Source organism: Schistocerca serialis, chromosome 5, assembly GCF_023864345.2.
Source record: "Schistocerca serialis cubense isolate TAMUIC-IGC-003099 chromosome 5, iqSchSeri2.2, whole genome shotgun sequence".
Taxonomy (NCBI): domain Eukaryota; kingdom Metazoa; phylum Arthropoda; class Insecta; order Orthoptera; family Acrididae; genus Schistocerca; species Schistocerca serialis.
The window spans coordinates 402,612,768-402,626,812 of NC_064642.1; the positions used below are offsets into that span (position 1 = coordinate 402,612,768).

Sequence of the window (14,045 nt, forward strand, 5' to 3'; positions counted from 1 at the left end):
CCTTTACTACTTTAAGTGTCTCATTTCCTATTCTAATTCCCTCAGCATAACCCGACTTAATTCGACTAAATTCCATTATCCTCATTTTGCTTTTGTTGATGTTCATCTTATATCCTCCTTTCAAGACACTGTCCATTCTGTTCAACTGCTCTTCCAAGTCCTTTGCTGTCTCTGACAGAATTACAATGTCATCGGCGAACCTCAAAGTTTTTATTTCTTCTCCATGGATTTTAATACCTACTCCGAAATTTTCTTTTGTTTCCTTCACTGCTTGCTCAATATACAGATTGAATAACATCGGGGAGAGGCTAAAACCCTGTCTCACTCCCTTCCCAACCGCTGCTTCCCTTTCATGCCGCTCGACTCTTACAACTGCCATCTGGTTTCTGTACAAATTGTAAATAGCCTTTCACTCCCTGTATTTTACCCCTGCCATCTTTAGAATTTGAAAGAGAGTATTCCTGGCAACATTGTCAAAAGCTTTCTCTAAGTCTACAAATGCTAGAAACGTAGGTTTGCCTTTCCTTAATCTATTTTCTAAGATAAGTTGTAGGATCAGTATTGCCTCACGTGTTCCAACATTTCTGCGGAATCCTAACTGGTCTTCCCCGAGGATTCGTCTGTAAAGAATTCGCATTAGTATTTTGCAACTGTGACTTATTAAACTGATAGTTTGTTAATTTTCACATCTGTCAACACCTGCTTTCTTTGGGATTCGAATTATTATATTTTTCTTGAAGTCGGAGGGTATTTCGCCGGTCTCATATCTTGCTCACCAGATGGTAGAGTTTTGTCAGGACTGGCTCTCCCAAGGCCGTCAGTAGTTCCAATGGAATGTTGTCTACTCCCGGGGCCTTGTTTCGACTCAGCTCTTTCAGTGCTGTGCCAAACTCTTCACGCAGTACGGTATCTCCCATTTCATCTTCATCTACATCCTCTTCAATTTCCATAATATTGTCCTGAAGTACATCACCCTTGTATAGACCCTCTATATACTTCTTTCACCTTTCTGCTTTCCCTTCTTTGCTTAGAACTGAGTTTCCATCTGAGCTCTTGATATTCATACAAGTGGTTTTCTTTTCTCCAAAGGTCTCTTTAATTTTCCTGTAGGCAGTATCTATCTTACCCCTAGTGAGATAAGCCTCTACATCTTTACATTTGTCCTCTAGCCATCCCTGCTTAGCCATTTTGCACTTCCTGTCGATCTCATTTTTGAGACGTTTGTATTCCTTTTTGCCTTCTTTATTTACTGTGTTTTTATATTTTCTCCTTTCATCAATTAAATTCAATATTTCTTCTGTTACCCAAGGATTTCCACTAGCCCTCGTCTTTTTACCTACTTGATCTTCTGCTGCCTTCACTACTTCATCCCTCAAAGCTACCCATTCTTCTTCTACTGTATTTCTTTCCCCCATTCCAGTCAATTGTTCCCTTATGCTCTCCCTCAAACTCTGTACAGCCTCTGGTTCATTCAGTTTATCCAGGTCCCATCTCCTTAAATTCCCACCTTTTTGCAATTTCTTCAGTTTTAATCTAAAGCTCATAACCAATAGATTGTGGTCAGAGTCCACATCTGCCCCTGGAAATGTCTTACAATTTAAAACCTGGTCCCTAAATCTCTGTCCTACCATTATATAATCTATCTGATACCTTCTAGTATCTCCAGGATTTTTCCATGTATACAACCTTCTTTTATGATTCTTGAACCAAGTGTTAGCTATGATTAAGTTATGCTCTGTGCAAAATTCTACCAGACGGCTTCCTCTTTCATTTCACTCCCCCAATCTGTATTCATCCACTATGTTTCCTTCTCTCCCTTTTCCTACTCTCGAATTCCAGTCACCCGTGACTATTAAATTTTCGTCTCCCTTCACTACCTGAATAATTTCTTTTATCTCGTCATACATTTCATCAATTTCTTCATCATCTGCAGAGCTAGTTGGCATATAAGCTTGTACTACTGTAGTAGGCGTGGGCTTCGCGTCTATCTTGGCCACAATAATGCGTTCACTATGCTGTTTGTAGTAGCTTACCCGCACTCTAATTTTTTTTATTCATTATTAAACCTACTCCTTCATTACCCCTATTTGATTTTGTATTTATAACCCTGTATTTACCTGACCAAAAGTCTTGTTCCTCCTGCCACCGAACTTCATTAATTCCCACTACATCTAACTTTAACCTCTTCATTTCCCTTTTTAAATTTTCTAACCTACCTGCCTGATTAAGGGATCTGACATTCCACGCTCCAATCCGTAGAACGCCAGTTTTCTTTCTCCTGGTAATGATGTCTTCTTGAATAGTCCCTGCCCGGAGATCCAAATGGGGGACTATTTTACCTCCGGAATATTTTACCCAAGAGGACGCCATCATCATTTAACCATACAGTAAAGCTGCATGCCCTCAGGAAAAATTACGGCTGTAGTTTCCCCTTGCTTTAAGCCGTTTGCAGTACCAGCACAGCAAGGCCGTTTTGGTTAGTGTTACAAGGCCAGATCAGTCAGTCATTCAGACTGTTGCCCCTGCAACTACTGAAACGGCTGCTGCCCCTCTTCAGGAACCACACGTTTGTCTGGCCTCTCAACAGATACCCCTTCATTGTGGTTGCACCTACGGTACGGCCATCTGTATTGCTGAGGCACGCAAGCCTCCCCACCAACGGCAAGGTCCATGGTTCATTAGAAGAAGAAGTTGAATTTATGCACCTGCAAACTCGAAATTTTATGGATCAGTCTTTACGCCGTGAAAATATAAATATCTTGTTTTTTACAACTGTAGTTTACTACAGAGCATCAAGGAGAAGTGTCAAAATAAATCAAATAAATTAAATGTATGTTGAGTACCTAAATTCAGGGAACATCATTGCCACCAGATGCAACTGGCATGGGCAATAACATACTTATGACATTGTGTAGTGTCAGCTATTGAGGATTGTAACAACAGATATATAGGCCACAGTGCAGAAAATCACTTGCCAGTCAATGCTGGACAGCAATAACAAGAACAACAATAACAAGAACAACAACAACAACAACAACAAAGACAACTGGTGGGTAGTTATACCATCCAGAACCACCTCCTTACTGTGTAATACAGAAGCCATCATCAGGTATGTGTCACTGCTGTCGACGATATATAGAGCATAGAAATTAATATGGGCACAGAAATATGGTCACTGGAGTCTCAAAGTGTTGCACAGACATGTTCCAGTTATTAGACTAAATGATTATTTTGTGATTCCCCTAAGTTTTCTACTGTAAAACTAGGAGAGAAAAGTGTAATAATTGATTTGTTTTAATGGCTTGATTGATGTCACAACTCACTGATCCCTGCCAAGCAACTCACTGATCACTGAATTTTTCACCTTCGTAACGTATGTAATTTTCCCTCCAAATCATGTTGGTGTTAGTTGTCTGTGTGCATGGTTTTAAAATGTGTTTACAGTAATGTTTTATGTTTCTGTGGTATACTTCAGCTTGTCATTTATTTTGTCAACTTCTCGCAGCATTAACAAGACAGTATATAGCTTGTGAACTTGCACAATTTTAGCTTTTGGAATAAATTGTGGAGTTTCCAAACAAAGTGAGGTTATGGATAAGACAAAAGGTGTTTCACTTTGGAAAGGTATGCCTGTGATACCACTTCTTGCTGAAAATCGTTGTACATGGCAAGAAATTGCTGACAGAATGAGAATAACACAGAAAACTGTCAGCAGAATCAAACTTTCAGTGTAGAAAGGTGTTGAATATAAGCCAAAGGAACGTAAAATGTTGTATGAAGTCTGACCCCTCAAACATTTCATAAAAAAAAAAAAAAAAAAAAAAAAAAAAAAAAAAAAAAAAAAAAAAAATTATCACTGAAATGACTGCTGAGCCAGTTACAGTATCCACTGTTGTGATGTGTTTATGTGTACAAGGTGTGCCTCATATATATATATATATATATATATATATATATATATATATATATATATATATATATATATCCCCACACACACACACACACACACACACACACACACACACACACACACACAAACTGGTGTGTGTGTGTGTGTGTGTGTGTGTGTGTGTGTGTGTGTGTGTGTGTGTGTGTGGGGAGGGGGGGGGAGGCAGGGGGGGGGGGAGGACAGGGGGGGGGCATCCATACCACCTTTGGTAGGAAGAGGCAACTGTTCTCCCTGAATTCATTGCTCTCATATGGAGAATGTTAGCATGATATGAAAGAGGACCCCCTAAGACATCTACCAAAGACTCTCATTGGTGAATCAAACAGTTGCATCTGTTTGTGCACCTACAGTTCCTTACAGATGACCAGTACCTTCAGCTAAGCTAATGCCTCAGTCAGTTACTGCTGAATTGCCTCAGAATAGTTTGAGGAACTCGTTATGGACTCTAGAATGCTTTGTGATCCCTCCACTGAATGTCACTGAGCAAGATGTGTACACCTAGGGCTTTGGCCTAGCTCTTACCAACCTGTCTAGTGGTTGAGTGCTTACAGGGAACCAATGCTTTTAGTGTCTCATTGAGTCCAGAACTTGACGTGTTGGCACCGTAATTAGAATGAAAGTCGGTACTATACACCATTAGGTAGGTGCACAAGACAATTTTTCATGAGTATAAGTTTTCGCTTCATAATTTTCCGATCACCATAAACAACAGAACATAATTTTCTCATTGGTTAAGTGAGGTGACACTGAACATGAACACATTTTCCTCATTTGATTATAGTGCCATGGATAGCAAGAAATACTGAAGCACAGATATCTGAGTGTTCCTTTACTTGGTGACATGTCAGTTTCCCTAAGGTATTTGACAGCTCTCCGACAGCAATCCTGTTCTTCTTTGTCATGGATTAATCAATATTCATTCCATGCTGCTATAGCCCATGAATATTTTCATCTTTGAAATTCCGCACAAAAGATAGGAAGTCGTAAAAGCAATTTCTTCACTTTTCAGGTAACTAACATTTACTCAGTAACTGTCTAAACAACTGTAGACTCATCACTATGTCTGGCTATTTTGTGGCTCACACTACTAAATTTTCTTCATGTTTTGTGTGTACCACGACATTCACAATATGGCAAACATGATATATGTTATGGAAATTTAATACAGCAGATATCTTGGTGTAGTCAGTATGGCACTCATGCCCCTATGCCTCCAATAAGGAATTCAACATTTAAGCACAAATGTCACCTTCTGAATAAAGTTTCCTTAAGACTTAATGATTATAAATAAACTGATTATTATAACAGGAACCACAAGAAGATCTGTAAGCGTACTAACATTGTCCATCACAAGATCCTTTATGAAAATAGCAAATTTTTTTCTTTCTAACCACTGTCAGTTCTGATAAGAGGTTCATCATCTGGCACTGACACTCACACAATTAAACAATTTCATTTTATTTTCTTTGAAGGAGAATCTACTACAAAACATTTTACCATTTTAATTATTTTACAAATGAAAACTCACAAAACCATGTAATATTTATATAGCACTCAAATGCAAAGTTTTTGGTACAGTTAGTAATAATGCCAGACTTGACAATACAATATCCTGTTCTTCTGACATACACGATGCCCAGAAAGTTGCAGTTTATCATATGCATGTAAATTCCATGCTTGTAATTTATAAAACAAGAACTGAGTGTGGTAACTTATTTTTCCTCTGAAGAAAACATATTATGTTAAGAGTGAGTCACTGTGACAGTGCCTCATACAGAATTAGTTTCATTGTGTTTTCACTTACTTCATTGTCAAGAACAGTTAGCTACCTACTGAAACCACACAAGACAGTCAAGTAGCAAAACCAGTTATCAGTACTGGGAAGACAACACGAGGTCAAATGTACATTCATGAAATTGAAACTAAATGTTGTGGAAATAATAGCCTCATAAAAGGGTACAAAAAAACTGGAGTACAATCACATAAGTATCAGAAACATTGAAATAATGTGCTGGTGTAGGGCTATGGGATGGAAGCAGTGGCACTGGTACTGTTTGCATCTCGATTCTAGAACTTTTAAAATAGATTATTATGAATTCATAGCAAAAATGACTGTGAAACCAAACAGGAAAAGTTAACATAAGTGTGGTATCATATTAAATTCTGGTACGCAGACTTGTGTGGTAAGCAGCTATAGTAAAACATATATTACATGTTAAGATATTTCTTTTTTCAACCTGAATATTCACATTTGCAGTAAACTATCAATCTTTTGTAATTTATTTCAGCTGCCAAATCACGTAACTTACCAACAGTTTGTGCCCAGTTAATTAGGGATCCTGTGTCATTTGAAGCCCCCTCTACTATGTATGTAATTTCATCATCCAGCTTCCAGCCAATAAGTGGATATAATCCTGGAATAAATAAATGTTATTTTCATTTATAGAGTGTTTCTCTTGACATTTAGACTCCACATTTATATTACACAACTACTAATTATGTGCAAATCTGAGAAAATCTCATACAACTGCAATTGTCTTTAGTGCAATGTAACTGCATCAGACATGATTTGCAAAAATGAAGCCAGTCAACTGAAATTAATAATAATTTACAAGAAAAATGATTACCATAAACAATATTCAGAATGACTAATGGGTGATATAATTGTAATTTTTACAGTGAGCATAGCAAATTAGAACACTATGCTGGATTTTATATTTTATCTCTAGTTGGACATTTCCCAACTGTCTAAGCCTGTAAGATATATCAGTGGATAATTCAAGCCGGTCGCAGTAAATAGTCTCAAAGTGAATGGGATGTTTGTTTTCAGCATTTTTTGTGACTTGTGGTCCCATCATTTCTTTCCCGTCAACAGATAGTAATTTTGGAATGAATTCTAGTGGATAATTTTTGCCACAGCATTGTATGTCTGTTTGTAATCAGTCTGAGCAATCTTTTTGCAGCAGCTCAAGATTTGGTCAATGGTTTCCTCAGCTTCTTTGCATAGTTTGCATTTTGAGTCTTCTGACAATTTCTAGGTTGGTTCTAATGGCATTAGCTTGAAGACTTTTTATGGTGCTGTAAAAATCAGTCACTCAGTTTAGTTCTTTAGGATTCCATTGCTCAGCCAAGATTAGGTCTTTCTCTTATCTATTTTGCTTTAAATCTTCTCCACAAACTGCCCATGTAATGCTTTATTGGATGAACTGTCAATTATACTGCAGTTGTAACATAACAGGATAAGATTTTTTACAGGAGTAGATGATACACAATTTCTAGTTAAATACTTGATGCATTGCATATTTTATTATGTTATCACATATTTACGTATGTGTTTATTGCTTTCACATTTATTATTCATTATCTAACACTATTTGGAATAACTGTATGTCCTATGAAAACAGTTTCATTTGCAAGATTATGATAATTTGGAATACATTCTCATTCTGTTCAAACAATAATTTTTAATTCAGGAAGATAATAATTCACTCACATTAGATACTTTTGTATGAAGTACACAAAATTAATTAACAGAAAGCTCTAGACTCTGAATGCACTCTTTCCTGACCACATTTTTTTCAATGCCCACACTTGATGTTTTTCAGCTGCAAAATGCATACATAGCTTATCTATACACAAGCCTCTGGCTGCTGGCACATCATAGTTTGCCCATTTGATATTTCATGCCTTCACTTTCTGAGATTTTGCCCTTCTTTAGCATCAGTGTAGTACACTTGTCTAAGCAGAATTCAATGTGAGTGTCACTGCTGAAGACTCAACCTGCAATCATTAGAGAGCGGATTTCAATTTCTGGTTTTCCATAGAGCTTTAAGAAATCCCTATAGACCAGATGTGTTATTTTCTGGAAATTTCTCACTTTTCAATAGCACAGGTTTGTTTTCTGTAAGATGGTTGACAGTGCGATTGGGGTGATGATGAACAGCAGTGGGGACAAGTGCCCCCCGGAAAATATATCTCTTGATGTCAACCAGTCCGTAACATTCATTTCCAACATCACTATCCTGTAATTTTCATTGCTGATGAATAGTGATGCTTCCTGATGCTCCATCACATTTTCTATGAATCTGCTAATGTTTTTCCTGGTTTCCAGGCACTTTATGGTTCAACTGCATGCAGCGAGTCAAAGGCCTTTTTTTTTCAGTCAATCTAAGTCATGTGCAGATTTGTTTCCCCAAATTTGCAGATATCCACATAATTTTGTCAATCATGAGCTGATCTTTCGTGCCCCAGATTCTTCACTTATTACCTTTTTGTTCTGCTGGTATGAGGATGTTTTCTTCCCGAAAGTCCTGAATTTTGCTGGCTATAATGCCTATCAGCAACTTGAAAATGATTGGCAGTCATAATATTGAACTGCAATTTATAGATATTGCCCCTTTAGCTGTGCCCTTCTAAATGAAATACTTTTTCCAGTTGTTTGCCATCCACCGATGTTTCCCACCTGTAGCATTGTATTAAAGTGTTGACCTGTTTTCATATGCTGTTTGGTCACTTGTTTGAGCTAGAAGTCGTGCAGTTATTTGTTGCAAAGACATGTCTCATTCTTGACTTTCTTCACTCATTTCAAATATGATCTCCAGCTGTTGCATTCCATTCTTAGAAAAGTTCTTCTCAAATTCCCTTATCCACCAAGCAGTTTTGTTGTACTCTTTTTCAATTTCCCAAAGACCTTTCCAGAACTGAGTTGTTGCCTCTTCCTTTTGTCTTTCATCTGTTGAGTCTGCTGATTCATGCTTCGGTGGAAATGCATCTGACTGGATTGGAAAAGATTATTTTGCCTGTACTGAATGATAGTGGCCTTTTAACATTCGATTTTTCTGAATGTTGTAGTTACTTATTGCTTCACTTGCACAATATTTCAGCATACTACTATGTTACCAGCATCAGTGCTCTGACGAACTGATTACCTATGACCTGATGCAGGGCTTATATCTCCTATCCCCTTCATCTGACCTGGCATTCTGCACCTGGTCCATGTCCAAAAGTGGGCATTCGTCCATCACCCCCCCCCCTCCTTCCTCCTCCCTCCATCAAGTCCCCTCTGTCCGAAATTCGCCCTCAGGGATGTCTGCTGAGAGCATCTCCACTGCTGCTCTGCCTTCCCCCCAAGTCAGTTCACTGTGGGACACCGCTCTCCTCTTATCACTCAAGACTCAATGTGGGTCCCCAGGCATTACTAAGGACATAATTACTATTGCAATTCATCAGCAGTTCCCTTATTTGAATCTCAATGGATTCTTTAATGACACATTCCAGCAGTTTGATGTCTGTGTCAGAGTCTTAGCATGGTCCTAATCCATTTCGTATAATTTTGATAGGCAATTTCTGTGACTGCCAACTTGTTAGGCTGTTGAAGTCTGGTGTGCTGTCGGTATTCTCGGCAATGATCTTTGACAGCACACACCGTTTGATCTATATAAGTCAGGCCACATTTGCAGGCGATCTGATAGACCCCAGATTCCCGTAGTCTGAGGTTGTACTTAATACTACTAAGCAGTGCTTGTGTTTCACTTGGTGAGTGGAAGACAGTCTTCACTTGATGTTTTCGAAGTATTTGTGCAGCCTTTCTGTATAATGTGCCACAAAATGGATTAAATGCAATGGGCATTGCAGGAACACCGTCCTCAGATTTTCAAGTTCTTGGTTGAGGCTCTCAGTGCTGCAGAGGATGTGACTTCTATGTACCAATGTTTTGAGCATGTCATTCCTCTGCACCAGGTGGTGACAGCTGTCTGGATGCAAATACAGGCTTGTGTGTGTCATGTCTTCTTATGCTACATGCTATGGCCCAATGTGCCATCTGCTCCTCTTTTTTACCAGGACATCCAGAAATGGGAAAACTCCTTTCATTTCAACTTCCATGGTAAAATTGATGTTCTGATGTATGGAATTCAGATGTATGAGGAAATTATTTTTCTTGCCTCTTCTACGTGGCCTTATGATGACGGTGTCCTTCACTAATTTCAGGGCTTCCTCATTAATGTTCCACTGGTGAAAGTGGCATCCCATGGCTACTTCCTCTGTCTGATCCCAGCAACCACTGTTAATGTCAAGACATGCCTATAAAGGTCTGTCAAATTTCTGGCCAATCAGTTCCAAAGATTTGTATACAGGTACTCTGGTGAAAACAGAGACAGTGGCAAAGCTCACAAGGATGTCACAATCACTAATCCTCAGGTAAACTTCAGGAGGATGTGACCATTGCATTTATTCTATTTTGTGGTGCATTATCTACAAAGATTGAATTCATAAAGCCGGCCGGTGTGGCCATGCGGTTCTAGGCACTTCAGTTGGGAACCGCGTGACTGCTATGGTCGCAGGTTCGAATCCTGACTCGGGCATGGATGTAGGTGATGTCCTTAGGTTAGTTAGGTTTTAAGTAGTTCTAAGTTCTAGGGGACTGATGACCAAAGATGTTAAGTCCCATAGTGCTCAGAGCCATTTGAATTCATAAACATCAAGTGAAGATTATCTTACATCCACTAGCTAAAATACAGGCACTGCTTGGTACTGTCAAGAACAACTTTGGAGTATGGAAATCCAGGATCTATCAGATCCCCTGCCAATGTGGCATGACCTACATAGGTCAAATGTGCTTAGTGTCTATGATCATTGCTGAGAACATCAACAGCACACCAGACTGCAGTAGCCTAAAAAGTTGGAAGTTATGGAACATTGCCTTTTGGAATTAGACAGAATGGAGTAAAACCATATTAGGGTTCTGACACAGATGTCTTACTTTTGTGACTGTGTCATTAAAGAATCTATTTAGATTTGTGCAACAGAACCATTGATAAATTGTGACAGTGACTACATTCTTAGTGAGGCCTAGGAATCTGCAGGGAGTCTGATAAGAAGAGCAAGGTGATGCCTGACAATGCATTGGCTCTGGGGGGCAGGCAGAGCAACAGTGGAGGTGCCACCAGCATGCGTCCCTGGGCACAAACCTCAGACAGAGTGACTTGGTACTGGGAGGAGAGAGAGCGGAGATGCTGGATGAACCCCCACACCAGGACACGGACTGCATGCAGAACACCAGTTAGGAACAAGGAGGGAAGAGCTATAAGCTTTATACTAGCTCCTAGTCAATCAGTTCACCAGTGCACAGGTTGATGGCAATGTTGTCAGTTGCTGAAATGCTGTGCTCAGTGGACAGTGATAAGGAGCTGTTCACTCATGAACTTTTTCATCAGAAATTATACTGGGAGCAGTTGAAGAATCACGTTACTCAAGAGTAGTCTCACATGTAAGTAGAAATAATTTGCCTAGTACATCACAGTCTGGATTCCACCAAGGGTTGCACAACTGAGAATGTTTTCATACATTCAATCACCAAATATTACAAGCGTTACATAATAAAATATTACCAGCTGACATTTTTTGTGATCTCTCTAAGATGCTGCACTGTGTAGATGTTACAATCTCAGAGAAACTTATGTTTTTATAGAATTGATGGCTTTACACACAACTGGGTTGAATCATACATAATTAACAGAATGCAAAAAGTTGTTCTGAATAATCTGAATAATGTTGGAACGAGAGAAAATTTTTGTGACTGGGGAAAAAAAAAAAAATCACAAAAAGGGCCCACAGGCTTCAATTCTGGCTCCACTCCCCCACAAGCTCATCATCCTTCTCCCTCTTCTCTCCTGCTCTTCTTCTGAGATCTTCCTTCAGTATCCTCTTTTTGTCTGCTACACTGGTGACATACTATCCTTTCTGTACATCCTTCTATGTCTTCAGTCCCTGGCATAGTGGTCAGTTTCTACTTGTTTCTCCTATTCTCCTTCCCTTCCACTTTGATCCCCAATTCCAACCAATCCTCCTTAAGTTCAGCAACTCATTTGGTTTCGGTTTTTTTCTCGTCCTCCCTATTTTCTCCCATACCCTTTTCTTCATTCTATCCATGTTCATACTGATTACATGTCTGGCAAATTGTGCCCTTTTCCATCTGATTTCTCCTAATATTGTCCTAAAGCTTCAGTACTGCTCCTTCCTAGTTCTTTGCATCTCTCTCTCACCAACTATTTTAGTGCCTAGTAGTATCCTCAGTATTTTTCTCTCGTTTTCCTACATGTTCTGCAGCATTCCTCCTTAGTATTATCTTCTCAGCTGCATACAGTACCACATTCCTCACCATTGGCTTGCAGTATCTTCTCTTTGCATCTGTGGATATAGTCTCTTTACAGTACATATTTCTGATCATACAGAAGCCTGACATCATCTTCTTCACTCTCTCTATTATTTCCTCATTTTTCTTGTTTCTTACTTTTATATATTTTCCCCAGATATTTAAATTTGCCCACCTTTTGCATGGTACCTTCTGGTGTTTTCCAATCTCCAGTGGTATTCAATGCCTTTGTCTTGTTCTAGGCAATCCCCAGCCCCAACCTTCTGGCTGACTGACATAGGTTGTTAGCTATATCTCTGCATCTTTTTCTGTCTCACTTAATACTGCTATGTTATCTGTAAAGGCTAGGCAATCCTCTTGGGCCCAATTATCCTTCTTGCATGTCTTTGGTATATCCATTTTCTCATTTACTGCTCTCCACATTGTCTGATCACTTCATCTATGCTATGGTGAACAAAACTGACAACACTCCATCTCTGTGTGTGACACTGATTTTTATCTAAAACTCTTCCAAGAGTGCTCCTCTGAATCTCACCCAAGCCTTTGTGTCTGTCAGAATTTCCATTATTATTCCTCATGTAATGCCACCTAGTCCTTTGTTCTTCAGGATCCTTCTAAGAGTATGTTTATCGAGTTACTATCGTTTGTGTTTTAAGGCCCTATGTTCTATCAGTTGTTTCAGGTTAAATATCTGTTCTATGCATTCTCTTTCCTTCCTACAGCCTGCTTGATCATCTCCAAATGCACTTTCTATGTGTTGCTTTAATCTCGTCAGGAGAACTTTCAACAGTATCTTGCAGCCAACCTCTAGTAGTGATATTCTTCTTTAATTTTTTGCTTCCCTTTTGACCCCCTTTTCATGTTTTGGTGCTATAATCAAATCCTCCCATCCTTCTGGTAACATCTTTGTCTATAAATCTAGCAGAAAACCTCGGTCATGTTGTCTACTGTCTTGACGCATCCCAACTCTATCATCTTATCTGATACTCCATCTTCTTCAGTTGTCTTACTATTTGGTAAATCACCTACAGCCTGTTCAGCCACATTCCTGATTGGAAGGCATGCCTCTACCCTCCCTTCCCCCTTCCTCTCCTATTCTGTGCCCGTTACCAATTCCAGCTCATCTTCAGGTGGTTTGCAGTTCAGCAGGTTGATTAAGTACAATGCAATTATCCTATAGTTCTCCTTCGCACTAATGGCCAGACCTCCTTTAATATCTTCTACAAACATTTCTCTACCCCTGAAGCCGATCAAAATCTTTTTGAATTTCCTGATATTGTCTCTACTGTTGAGTTTCCTAAACTTGTTCTAAATTTCGTCCTGTTCCATCTTCATCCCCTGTCTTCTGGTCCACCTTACCTGTTCTGGCCGCTTCCTTCCTTACTCTGAAGAAAATCTCCCATTCTTCTGGGTTGTTCTTTCTGCTCGCTCCCATCTTTACTGTTCTTCTCTACTGCTACCCCACCATCTTTGTTCCATGTACCAGTGCTTTTTTTCTTTTCTTCTTTCACTCATAGTTCAGCCTGCTTGCCATGTTCAGCTTCATGATTTCCCTTTATGAATGTTCCACTTCTCCCTTGTATGTGTCTCAACTGAGTCTTAATTTATATCTGTCTATCGTAATGCTTCTTATTATCTAATAGGACAGATAAAAAGTCTACTCACCAAGCAGCAGCAGAACACACACACATAAGTAGGCTATAATTAGGCAAGCTTTCAGAGACAGTGGCTCCTTCTTCAGGCAGAACAGTTGAAGGGGAAGGAAGAAGGGTGAAGGAAAAGGACTGGAGAGGTCTAGGACAAGGGGTAGATTTCAGAAAAGTCACCCAGAACGACATGTCAGAGGAGGCTTACTAGATGGGATGTCTTTCATTCTCATCCTGTCCAGTAAAGTCTCCCCTGACGTGTGGTTCTGGGTGACTTTTCTGAAATCTACCACTTTTC

At 39.3% G+C, this 14,045-nt stretch overlaps 1 protein-coding gene across 2 annotated transcripts in view; it reads right to left on the reverse strand.

Annotated features, from left to right (window-relative positions):
* Positions 1–14,045, reverse strand: part of LOC126481310 (putative glycerol kinase 5) — a 380,514-nt gene that overhangs the window by 62,854 nt on the left and 303,615 nt on the right. For both annotated transcript variants that reach the window (XM_050104967.1, XM_050104966.1), the window contains one exon: positions 6,259–6,363. In XM_050104967.1, the coding sequence (XP_049960924.1) occupies positions 6,259–6,363 (105 nt within the window). The remainder of the gene's footprint in view (positions 1–6,258; positions 6,364–14,045) is intronic.